Source organism: Emiliania huxleyi (genome assembly GCF_000372725.1).
Source record: "Emiliania huxleyi CCMP1516 unplaced genomic scaffold EMIHUscaffold_109, whole genome shotgun sequence".
NCBI lineage: Eukaryota > Haptophyta > Isochrysidales > Noelaerhabdaceae > Emiliania > Emiliania huxleyi.
In genome coordinates, this window is record NW_005201851.1 from 73955 (window position 1) to 86323 (window position 12369).

General features: G+C 66.6%; 3 protein-coding genes across 3 annotated transcripts; all 3 read right to left on the reverse strand.

The window, feature by feature from the left end:
* Positions 1–3936: 3936 nt before the first annotated feature.
* Positions 3937–5630, reverse strand: EMIHUDRAFT_223319 (hypothetical protein; the record flags this gene model as incomplete). The annotated part of the gene is made up of 4 exons (XM_005792161.1): positions 3937–4035; positions 4624–4726; positions 4961–5085; positions 5562–5630. The coding sequence occupies 4 exons, from the start codon at positions 5628–5630 to the stop codon at positions 3937–3939; spliced, it is 396 nt and encodes a 131-aa protein (XP_005792218.1).
* Positions 5631–6128: 498 nt separating this feature from the next.
* On the reverse strand, positions 6129–6510 carry EMIHUDRAFT_223320 (hypothetical protein; the record flags this gene model as incomplete). The annotated part of the gene is made up of 3 exons (XM_005792162.1): positions 6129–6272; positions 6304–6387; positions 6460–6510. The coding sequence occupies 3 exons, from the start codon at positions 6508–6510 to the stop codon at positions 6129–6131; spliced, it is 279 nt and encodes a 92-aa protein (XP_005792219.1).
* Positions 6511–9298: 2788 nt separating this feature from the next.
* On the reverse strand, positions 9299–9781 carry EMIHUDRAFT_223321 (hypothetical protein; the record flags this gene model as incomplete). Its single annotated transcript, XM_005792163.1, has 1 exon — positions 9299–9781. One exon carries the CDS (start codon positions 9779–9781, stop codon positions 9299–9301), a length of 483 nt encoding a protein of 160 aa, XP_005792220.1.
* Positions 9782–12369: the final 2588 nt, after the last annotated feature.

Consider the following 12369-nt stretch of genomic DNA (forward strand, 5'->3'; position numbering starts at 1 on the left):
GGACTCTGCCACACAGTAGTAGCTCACGACTAGCAGCTGCTGTGGCTGTATTTGTAGCCATTTTTAGGCTTCAACTGGTCCCAAAATAGTAGCAACTCACCTAATGAAAATCAGTCAAAAATGCCCCCCAAAATCGGCGCCTGCGACCGTCCCTCGGCGTCGGCCCAAGAAAAGCAATCCACGGCATCCTGCTCCTTTCCCGAGGTTCTCGAGGTGGATATCCTTTGGCCGCGTTGGGTAGCGAGGATTGGGCCGGGAGCCGGCCGCCGGAGGGAGCCGCACGCAGCCGGGGTGGGGCGCGGCGGCAGCGGTCCGATTTCGCACGTGGAAGTGGAGAGCGAGAGAGACGCTGTACCCGCCACAAGTCGGCTGGGGACGGCGGCCCACCGAAGATTCTGAAAACCAATGGTTTTGCGAATCTATTTTGGCGCGAAACCGAAAAAGAAAAGACTGATAGCGAAAAGAGAGAAGAGCGAAAAAAGAAAACGTACTGCCAGTCGAAGGCGAGCCGAACAGGCGTGTCCCGTGTCCGAACCCAAACAAAACAAATCCCACGAAAAACAAATTTCTTTGTTTTTTGTCCGTTTGGGAGTTTTGTCCGTTTGGTGTGCACCAGATCCCCGTTTTTGTGATTTGGTAATGCTTTGTTCTTCCCGCCCTGCTGCAACCGTCTATTTCTTTTTCGAAAAGAAAAGTCCCGACGGAGGTCCCTCGCCCGATTCTGGGCGTATAGGGCACGCTCAACCCCACGCGCCATCACCCTCTCCCCGCCCCCCTCGTCTTTCAATTTTTCAACCCCCCCCCCCCCCCCCCCTCCCCTCACCCCACGGCGTTTTATTTTTCGCTTCATCCCCCCCGGTTTGGGTCGGTTTGGGGTCATCATGCCGAAATCGGGGGGTGGCAAAACCACTCCCCGATTTGGGGCGAATGAAATTGCCCGCCGGCGCCGCCTTTCAGAGCCGCCGTACCCTGGAAGCCCGGCGAAGCCCTGCTGGGGAAGACAAAAGAATTTGCTGATTTACGGTCGGTTGGAATCAGTCCAGCCCGTTTTATTTATTTATTTATTCAGTCCAGAGAATCTCTTTTTCTCAGTCGCTCTCTCCACTTCCGCCGTCTTTTTCATTTTTCTTTTCGTTTTCGCGCCAAAATAGATTCTGTTTACCAATTGGTAAACAGAATCGGAAAACAAGAAATTCGACGCCGGGAGTCGGCTGCGGTCGAGTCAGAGAGAGGCCGAGAGCCAAGTGGGAGAGCTGGCTCACGGCGAAGTGTCTGCAGCGGCCCACGTAGCATCCTCGAGGCTCCGTCTCTGGGCGCCAGCGAACGCGAGCAGTTGCAGCCGCCGCTGCGACCGGCGTGTGCTGGCCCTGACGAGCGGTCTTCGCCGCGGCTCAGTGTCGACCCACACACTCTCTGGCACGGCGAGGCGCACAGCGGACTGCTCGCCGCCGCACTCAGGCGGCCGACGGCCCTCCACCCCCCTCTCGCCCGACCCTCACACCGTCCGACGCCCGCCACAGGCGCCACTGCTCAATAAGCCGCCGCCGCTCTCCCCGTCGCGCTCGCCTTCAGGGAGGAGATTCGACGCCAAGCTCGAGGCACTGCGGCGGGGCGTGCTGCTCTCCGCGCTCGCGCTTTGACTACGGCGCGGAGCGACCGGTTTCGCCGACGAATGCGTCACACACACATACACATGGACGATCACCCGTCTGTCGGTGCTAGTCTCTGTCGGTGTCGCGTTTCGTAAAATGAGCCGGGAAGAGCTTTTGACGACGGAGTCTGTGAGCTCTGTGTAGTCCGGCCCAATCGTCTTGTCTTGCGAGCGAGCGGACCCACACAGAGACATGAATGGCAATCACACGGAATCTCACACACGTGTGGCTGTCAGCTGTCACGTGTCACGAGCCCGAACTCGCTCTGCCTCTGTGTGTCCTCTCGAGCGCACATCAACGTGTGCGGACGGGCAGCCCCGGCTTTTGCAGTCCCGAGTCAGCACACTCAGGCAGAGCGACTGTGTACGACGGGGGCGCAGCACAGCGGCGGCCGCCCCACTCGAGAGAGGCACGACCGCCGCTGTGCTGCCCGGCGCGTGCCAACGGAGTGGGCGGCGGGCGGCGGCGCGGCACGCAGGGGCAGCTCATGTGTGTGTGGGTGTGTGGGTGGTGCGTGTGGGTCTAACCTCGGGTGATCTCGCGCAGGACTCGTCCCGAGCTTCGCGCGCCTCATCTCGGTGATCTCGGCTGATCTCGGCTGATCTCGCGCATGGGGACTGATCTCGGGTAATCTCGGGTAATCTCGGCTCATCGAGCTCGGGTAATCTCGGCTATCACGATCTCGGGTAATCTCAGCTCATCACAGTCTCGGGTAATCTCGCGTCATCTCGGCTCATCGCGATCTCGGGGATCTCGGCAGATCTCGGCGCGTACAAGACACTGACCGCACTGCTCGCGCCGTCTCTCGGCGCCATCTCTCACCCCGCTCGCGGACACGCCGTTGGCTGTTGATCTCGATGCATCAAGACGATCTCGAGCAATCTCGGCGAACCTCGGCGAACATCGACAGGTCTCGGCTAATCTCGCTCCACGGACGAGGCGACTACTGATTAATTAACTAATTCGAGGGGCTATCAGCCAATCGATGAATCCATATCTCTGTGAGCGGGAGAGAGGGGAGGGGAGAGGAGAGAGGGGAGGAGGAGGAGAGGCGAGGAGAAGCGAGGCGAGGCGAGGAGAGGCGAGGAGAGGAGAAGAGAGGCGAGGCGAGGAGAGGAGAAGCGAGGAGAGGAGAGGCGAGGAGAGGAGAAGAGAGGAGAGGCGAGGCGAGGAGAGGAGAGGCGAGGAGGAGGAGAGGAGAGGAGAGGCGAGGCGAGGAGAGGAGAGGAGAAGAGAGGCGAGGCGAGGAGAGGAGAGGCGAGGCGAGGCGAGGAGAGGAGAGGAGAAGAGAGGCGAGGCGAGGAGAGGAGAAGAGAGGCGAGGCGAGGAGAGGAGAGGCGAGGCGAGGAGAGGAGAGGCGAGGAGAGGCGAGGCGAGGAGAAGCGAGGAGAGGCGAGGAGAGGAGAGGAGAGGCGAGGCGAGGAGAGGAGAAGCGAGGCGAGGAGAGGCGAGGAGAGGAGAGGAGAGGAGAGGCGAGGAGAGGCGAGGAGAGGAGAAGAGAGGCGAGGCGAGGAGAGGAGAAGAGAGGCGAGGCGAGGAGAGGAGAATCCTAGCGACCTCGAGCAATCTCGAGTAATCTCGGGGGTTCTCGAGTCATCTCGGGCGATCTCGGGTACTCTCGGGTACTCTGGGGTACTCTGGGGTACTCTGGGGGGACTCTCAGTGAGCACACCTTCGCGTCGGGCACGCGGCGAGGGATGGGGCGCGAGGCTGCGGGCTCGAGCGATGCGGCTGCGACGACGACGCACGAGCCGCTGTCGAGATGCACCTGTTCACAGCTGCAGGTGTGAAGAGACGCCGTTCACACTCACAGAGCCGCTGCCGGCCTCCGCAACGCCTTGAAGCTGCCGTCGGCCGCGCCGTCCTCAGCGGCCACGCCCAGCGCGCCCCCCCAGACCGGGTGCGCGTCTGTGGCGACGCGCACGCGCATTCCGCCGAGGAGGGCGTCGCCACCCACCACGTCGGCGGCAAAGGGCTGGCAGACGCCCCAGCGAGGAGGACCGGAGGAGGTCGCGCCATCCCCGGCGGCGGCGGCGGGTGGGGCAGCCGCCGCTGCGGCCGACGAGCCTCCTCCTCCTCCACCACCTCCTCCTCCGCCCCCGCCCCCCCTCCTGCCGCCGATGCCGCCGCCGCCGCCGCCGATGCCGCCGCCGCCCCTCCCTCCTGGCTGGGGCTGGGACCCGCCGGCCGAAGAGGCGGGGGAGTCGGGCTCGCGGGCTAGCGCCAGGGCGTCGGGGTGCTGGTGCCTAGGGAACAAAGAAAGGCGGTCCGGCACGGCTTCCTTTTAGGCGCCGCCACGCGAGTCGGGGTGGTGGTGCTTGCGCAGCACGTCCGTCCTCGCCCCGTCGGCAGAGAGGATCTTGGAGCACTGCCCGACCCACTCCTGCGCGACGAGATGTGGGGAGATGTGGGGAGGTGTGGGGAGATGTGGGGAGATATGGGGAGATACGGGGAGATATGGGACCCCTCCTGCGCGACGAGATATGGGGAGATGTGGGGAGATGTGGGGAGATAGGGGGAGATGTGGGGAGATATGGGGAGATGTGGGGAGGTGTGGGGAGATATGGGGAGATGTGGGGAGATATGGGGAGATATGGGGAGATGTGGGAAGGTGTGGGGAGATGTGGGGAAATATGGGGAGATGTGGGGAGGTGTGGGGAGATATGGGGAGATGTGGGGAGTCTGCTGCGGAGATATGGGGAGATGTGGGGAGGTGTGGGGAGATGTGGGGAGGTGTGGGGAGAGATGGGGAGATGTGGGGAGTCTGCTGCGGAGATATGGGACCCCGCTCCTGCGTGACGAGCCGCGGCCACTTGTCCTTCGGCAGGGTGGCCAGGAAGACCAGATCCTTAGCGCGGCGGGGCGACTCGAGTGAAACGTGCGTCGCCTAATCAGTTGATTAACCCATCTCCAGGTACTCGGTCAACGGCGGCGGGTCGACTCGAGTGCAGCGTGCGATCGCCTCGTGCACTCCGCCCACCACCGCCCCGCCGCCGCGCCGCACCACCTCCTCCTGCACCTGCTTGCGCAGCCGCGTCGCCACGAGGAGCCGCACGCCGCGGAAGATGGTCTGCCTCGTGCGCGGCTCCTCAGAGCACCACTCCGCCTCCTCCGCCTCCGCCTCCGCCTCCGCCTCCGCCCCCCCCACCCCCGCCTCCGCCCCCCCCACCCCCGCCTCCGCCCCCGCCCCCGTCCGCTCCCCCGCCCGCGGCTGCGCCCGCCTCTCCGCCCGCCCCGCTGCCGCGGCCGAGTGCGCGGCGGGCGGAGGCGCGGCGATGGCGCAGAGCCCTCCCTGCCCCGGCCCACACGCGCGCTCAAAGGCGGCCACATTGCCCGCATCCGACCCCTTCGGCTCGAGGATGGCAAAGGCAACCTGCGCGAACGCGCCGCGGAACTCGCCCGAGGCGAGCGCCGCGGCGAAGAGGGGCGCCACCTTGTGTCACGGCTGGAGGTGAAAAGAGAGATCGCTCACACACCGCGCACCGCGGCGAAGGGGGGGAGGGGGCGAGGTGTCAGGGAGAGAGTCTAAGGGGTGGCCTACCCGATGGCGGTCCGCCCTCCACCCACCTCCCCGCGCGGAGCCGCTCCGGGGCGACCCGAGCGCCCTGCGACCAACCCGCGTCCCTACGATCTTTCAACAGCAGAGAGCAGGGCGGCGCCACCTTGTCGGGCGGGTTGCCAAACGCGCCGCAACCAAAGGCGCCGAGCACGAGGCCATCGCACCTACGTTAGTTGATTACAATCTGAATTGAGACTGCCCCTCAGTTCCTCTCCGAGCTCGAGGCCGTCGCACCTATTAATGAATCACAATGTTGATTAATCCTGTCCATCAGTTCATCTCCGAGCTCGAGGCCGTCCGCTCCTCTGCTCTCTCGCCGCGTGCAGCACGGCCCGCAGCCGCGCGCGCACCGTCGCCTCCCACGCCTCCGAGCCCGCGACCAGACTCGAGCGGCCTCGCCCGCCGCGGAGGTTTGGCATCGCCGCAGAGACGACGTCGACGAGGAGGGGCGGGTGCCTGCGCGGGAGAGGTGGGGAGGGGTGGGGAGGGGTGGGGAGGGGTGGGGAGGGGTGGGGAGGGGTGGGGAGGTGTGGGGAGGTGTGGGGAGGTGTGGGGAGGTGTGGGGAGGTGTGGGGAGAGGTGGGGAGAGGTGGGGAGAGGTGGGGAGAGGTGGGGAGAGGTAGGCAGAGGTGGGGAGAGGTGGGGAGAGATGGGGAGAGATGGGGAGAGATGGGGAGAGGGGGGGAGAGATGGGGTGATGTGGGGAGATGTGGGGAGGGAGGGGTGGGGGCCGCCTGCGCGGTGCATACGCCGGCATCGGGGCGGGAGGACGGTCTTGTGCAGAGTCTCCACAGTACCGCGTGAGCACGAGGGCTGCAAATACAGTGAATACCGCTGAGAGGTGGGGAGCGGGCACAGCAGAGGGCGTGTCCTCAAGAGCGCGGGCTGGACTACAAGACTACGTACACTGCTTGCTTCTAGATCGGGTGCTCGAGAGCGTACGATCCGGCAGAGCGGCAGAGCAACGTCTGCGTGTAGAAGGCGACACGCTCCCCCATCGGGTAGCGCAGCCGCAGCAGCGACGGGTGCAGCCGCGGCATCAGCCGGCACAAGTCCTCCTCCTACGAACTAGCGGTGAACGAACGGATCAACAATGAACAAGTAGGTTCGGTACCGGCACAGGTCCTCCTCCTGCGCGCGCGCGCCCGTCAGGTAGCCTCCGCCGGCGTGGTGCGCCTATGAGACCGCGCGACTCGCCACTCCCACTCCCTCTCTCACGAGCCAGCCTCCCTCCGCCCCTTTGTGCACGTTCGCAAAGTTGAGCGCGGCGACGCGCCCCGAGCCGACCCGCGCAGTCATCAGCCGCAGCGCCGTCGCCGTGTCCACGCGAGCCACGCACACTCTCGTCGAGCCGTGCCGCGGCGGGAGCGGCCGCCTGTTCACAGCTCGAGGTGTGAACAGCGCCTCCTCACGGGCCGTCGCATCATGCGGCGGCGGCAAGTCCGCCCTGCGCTTGCGGGCGCGGCGATCGCGCGGTTGACGGCGCCTCGCGGCAGCGCCAAGCTGTGCTCCTGGCCGGCGGCGTCGGTGTACCGCCCCGCCTCGACGAGCCGGCCTGTTCACAGCCTTCTTTTCCTCGGGGGGGGCGTCGCGTGTTTTTTTCCCCAACCGCCTCGACGAGCCGGCCGTTCTCGGCGGCGATTCGAGCGAGCTGCGCCTTGTCCCGCAACCGTCAACAGACAAGTAACTATTGGCTAAATGCCCTGTTAACCCTCCATGAGGAACCCTCCTCAACACTCGTAGCTGCGTCAGCTACTCAGCCACTAACTCTCGCTGCGCCTTGTCCCGCACAGAAGCGCCGCGGACTGCCGCCTCCTCCAGCTCGCGCCGCAGCACGCCGTCCCACACGAAAGCATGCGCCGCCCTCGCCGACGAAGCCTCGCCCCCGCCACAACCCCCGCCGCAGCCCCCGCCGCAGCCCCCGCCGCCGCCCCCGCCGTCACCCCTGCCGCCACCGCCACCACCGCCGCCGTCGTTAGAGGAGGAGGCGCCGGCGCCGCCGAGGTAGCAGGCCACCAAAGCACCGCCGCTGCGGCTCTGAGACGGCGGGGAAGCGAAGCCCTAAGAAAACGAAACACAAGAGACTGCTGTGAAGAGGGTCTCCGTGGTGCGCTGGGGAGCAGGCGCCGTGTCGCGCCTATGAATGAGAAAAGAAACATGCCTGCCAAAGAGTCAAAATGGTGCGCTGGGGAGCAGGCGCCGTGTCGCGCCTCCGGGCCGCCGCCGCCGCCGCCGGCCGTAAGGCACGCGACTAAGGCCCTGGCCGCCGCCGACGGTGCCTCCGAGGCAACAGCCGCCGCGGCAGCACCCTCCGCCTCCGCCGCTTCCTCCGCCGCTTCCTTCGCCGCAGCCGCCAAACGGCTGCCTCCTCCGCTGCTGCCACCTAGCTGCGGCTGCGGCTGTTGCGGCTGCTGCTGCTGCTGCTGCTGCTGCTGCAGCGGCTGCTGCTGCAGTGGTTGCTGCGGCGGCGGCGGCGGCGGCTGCTGCTGCTCTGCCCCGGCCGCCGGCTCGAACCGGTACACGAGCAGCCCGCAAGAGTGCTCCCGGCCTCTGCTCTCCGCCTACGCACTCGCTCGATCAATGAGAGCGATGGACCGAGCAGCGAGATGCACCCCGCCCGCTCCTCACCGCCGCCGCCCCCCCCTCCTCCAACCGCCACCACTCGCCTCCTCCTTCCTCGGCGTCCGCGTCCGCGGCGGCGCGCCCCTGCTGCAGCAGCCGGCGGGCGAGCAGCTTGACGAACCGACTTTTGGGCGGATGGATGCCTGATGAAGTGTGTAATGGTCAGCAGACTGTCAACGGCGGCGGGTTGGCTTGGGCGGGCGGATGCCTGATGAAGTGTGTAATGGTCCTTAGACTGTCAACGGCGGCGGGTTGGCTTGGGCGGGCGGACGCCGATGCGGGGCCTGGCGCCACCGGAGCACCGCTGCACCGCGTCGCCCTTCCGCCACGGAGGCGCCACCGCCCTCGCCGCCGGCCACCTGGTTCATAGATGCGAACGCTTCAGTCCGTCGAGTTCACCTCACTCGGGGCCACAGCCCTCGCCGCCGCCCCACCACTCCATCAGGTCGACCTCCTGCGGCTCGCCTGTTCACACCCCAGAGCTGTGAAGAGAGGCTCCCGCTCACCACTCGATCACGCCCACCCGGCACACCCGGCCGCGTGCGCGCTAAAGAGCGTCCTCCGCCGCTCGCCTCGGCGAGCCCCTCCCATGCCTCCGCCGCGAAGGCGCGAAGTGTCTTTGCGCCGCTGCTGTTGCACATGCCGACGCCCAAGTCCACACACCCCTCCAGCGAGGCGGGCGGCACGCACAGGCCCGTCTCCTAAGACACGAAACACTCGGACGCGTGCAAGAAGGCGCGGATCTCAGGGTACGGCACACCGACTCCCCGTCTCCTCGGCAAACTCGCGTACAGCCGCCGCCAGCTCGCTGCCGTCGCTCGCCTGCTGGCCGAGATTGGCCGAGATCAGCGCCCAGATTGGCCGAGATTGGCCAGCTCGCCGCGCCCCCCTCGCATGGATGTGCCCTTCGGCAAATCTCGGCAACTCTCGGCAACTCTCGGCTGCCTCTCGGCGCATCTCGGCGCCTCTCGGCGCCTCTCGGCTCATCTCGGCCTCCTCTCGGCTCATCTCGGCGCAACTCGGCGCATCTCGGCGCATCTCGGCGCAACTCGGCGCATCTCGGCGCATCTCGGCGCATCTCGGCCTCCTCTCGGCGCCTCTCGGCTCCTCTCGCCTCGAGGTGTCCCTTGGGGAAGCCCCAGAGCCCGCTCTGTGCACCGTACCAGTCGGCATCTCCCCTCCCCGCCGGCACCGCTGTGCGCACCACGAGCACTTGCAGCCGCGACAGCGGCGGCGGCAGCCGCTGCGGCGGCGGCGGCGGCTGCGGTGGCGGCGGCTGCAGTGGTGGCGGCGCACGGCTGGCAATCTGCTGTTTGGGCTCGGCCTCCGCCTCTGCGCCTCCCGCCGGCTCGGCAGCGGCCGCAGCGCGACCGCCGTCGGCGGGGAGAGGCACCAGCCACGCCTATGAATTATTAAGCAAGCCCTTTAAAATGAAGACGCCGCCGTCGGTTGTGGAAGAGGGTCGTCATGCCATCTTCTTGGCGGCGGCGGCGGCAGAGCCACCTCCGCGCGTCTCCTGGCCGCTGTCGTCGAAGCGGAGAGTCCAACCGCACCACCCGCGGACGTGCTCGTCCGCCAGCGCCGCGCGCGCCTCCTCCGCGTTCCGCCAGGACGCAAACAGCAGCGGCGCGTCCGCCGCCTCACCGGGAAGAGAAAACGGTGCGTTGCCCTGGTCTGGCTCGACACGGACCGCAACGTCGCGCGCTAGTTGGCGGCCGTTGAGGTAGGTCCGATTCGTCGCCGAGAGGTGCGTGACGTAGACGGCGCCGGCCGCGTCTCGCTCGAGCCGGATGTGCTTCCTCGAGAGATGCGGATTGCACGGCGCAGTGACGTCACCCTCGCGGCCGATGACGACCGTCGGACTGCAGAGCGGGACGGGAGCTCCGCACAGCGGGTTGTGAGGCACGAGAACTCCCCACCGATCGTGCTCGCGATCGCGCTTCGGCATGAGGTGCACCGGCGAGAGAGGCAAAGCGATCAACCCGCCAAGAAAAAGAATTGCTCCACGCCGGGCCACGAGGAGAAGAAGGTGGTTCCGGGCCAGCGAGATTGCTAGAGGTGGAGCAAGGCTGCTCTAGCCTCGCATCTTACTTCCTGCCCAGTCACTCTGTTGTTTGTTGTGCCTTTGTTTGTTTCTCTTGCGGACTCGGGCCCGGTGCTTCGACGCAGCACAGTGAGGGCCCAACTTCAGAATCGTGCTTTTTTGGGTTAGGGACGAGCGCGAAGGACCGATTGCGGTGAAGGACCGCAGGTTAGGGACCGATCGCCGCCGCTCACGCCATGCCGGTCGAAACATCTTGCTTTTTCAATTCTAAGAAAGAAAACACACAACCCAAGGGAGGGATGGGAGAACGGCACGCCGCCACCACACAGGGATTTTAAGGAGAGGAGTGTGATGCGCTAGCCGTCGCCCACCCTGGGGAGTCTGCCTCTTCGTATCTCTTTTCGCAGTCTCTCGCCGCTTCTCGCTGCAACCTTCATGCCACCTCGCGGCCGTCCCACTCTCGTCGGTCTCTCCCTTGTCACTTCCTCCTCTGTCGCGTCGTTCTCTTCTGCCTCGTCCTGCGACGCCGCCGCCTGCCGGTCCCTTGTTCTCGCGGCTTCTTTTTCACTTCTCTTTTGGAAAGGAGTGAATGTCGAATTCTTTTTTTTGCGCGGCCCGCCATGCCGCCGCGCAAGAGCGGTAACAAGTCCCCCGCGTCCTCTTCGGGCGTCACCACCCGGCGTCGCAGCAAAGCGGCGGCGGACGCAGCGGCTGCGGCTGCCGCCGGTCCCAAGTCGGCACCCGCAGCGCCTCGTGTCCGCACCAGGGCAGGCCGACAGCCGGCGTCTCCGCCGCCACCGGAAGTCCGCGCTGCTGCCGACGCGCCTGCCGCGGCGGAGGTGCCGGAGGCGACGCAGGCGGCCGCTCCGCCGCCCGCCGGCGCGTCCGCCTCCACCGCCGTCAAGCGGCCGTGCCTCCGCCGCTCGCTGCTCGCCCTCCTCGCTGGAGCGCTGATTTGCGGCTGCCTCGTCGGGTGTGCTGCGGCCGCCGACGGCGGCGCGTCGGCGGCGGTCTCGCCGGGCGCAGCACAGCAGGCGCTGCCGCAGCTGCGCAGCGCTGCCGCTGCCGTCGCCGTAGCCCTTCGCCGGACGGCCGCCGGTGCACTACCGTTGGATAAAGCAGCGAGGCGAGACGAGAGGCGGGCAGTCTTTTCACAGCATCGGGGTGTGAAGCAGGCGTGGCGCAGCTGGCGGCGAGGCTGGCCGCGCAGCTCGTCCCGCTCGCCCCCGCCATCGCGCTGGGAGCGGCGGCGGTAGCCGCGAGAGGCCTTGAGCGGGCGGGCATAGCGGCCAAACCTCGAGGCCAGCCGAGATTTGGCGAGATCAGGCGAGATTGGCCGCGAGAGTAGGCGGGGTCGCCGCCACAGCTGACATGGACTGCCGGCCTGGCCCTGCTGGCCCTCGCCATGGCCCTGGCCCATCGGGGCGGCGGCGGCGGCGGCGGCGGCGGCGGCGGCGGCGGCGGCGGCGGAGGAGTTTTAGAGATGCGGCAATCCTTGCAGTGCCGACTACTCAACAGCATTCCGCTGTCTTCCGTGTTCGCTGTGCTCGGCGGCCTGACTACGCGGCACTATCTCCCCACATCTCCCACAGATCTCCCCATATCTCCCCATATCTCGTGCTCTGCCGCCTCCGTACCCCCACACCCCGACGCTGGTGTAATCACACCGCAGGGCCAGGAGGGGCGGCGGTGGTGCCTCCTCTCGACGGCGCGTTGGTTGGCAGACTACTTGGAGAAGGGTCGGCGTCGGCGGCCGCCGTCAGAAGCCTAGAAGCGAAACACGCGTTCTTGTCTTCCAGCCAGCGCTCGAGAAGACACGCACTCCGCTGCGTTCAGCTGTATGCACCGTATTCGTATGCACTGTATCCGCTGTACTTCGCTGTACTCCGCTGTATCTGCAGCCCTCGTGTCCACGCGGTGCCCTGAGAGCTCTGCGCGAGACCGTGTTCACACCCCAAATGAATTCAGCACGTGCGCATCCACGCGTAGGTGCGGGACTGGGCGGATGCCTGGCGCGCTGGCGCCGCCGACCCTCGCAGCTTCGCGGCCTCCAGGCTGATTCTGCTCTCCGACCCGCTACTGCGGACTCGGTGAACGGCGTCTCTTCACACCTCTCTGCTGTGAATAGACTGGTTCTGCTCTCCGACCCGCAAGGCGGCGGTGCGGCTGTGCGGCTGCTGCCATGTCCAGGACACGCCCATGACATGTCCGAGACATGTCCTGCAGGCGGCGCGGCGGCGCAGCTCCTTCGCTCCCTCCGGAGCCTCGCCTCGAGAGGAAGTGCGCGCGAGGCCACGGCGAGATATGGGGAGATATCGGGAGATATGGGGAGATATGGGAGATATGGGAGATATGGGAGGTGTGCGCGAGGCCACGGCGAGATATGGGGAGATATGGGGAGATATGGGAGGTGCGCGCGAGGCCACGGCGAGTGCGCCGAAGGGAAGAAGTGCGGGCGGCACCGCGATTTCTTTTTGTAGGCGTGCTCGAGA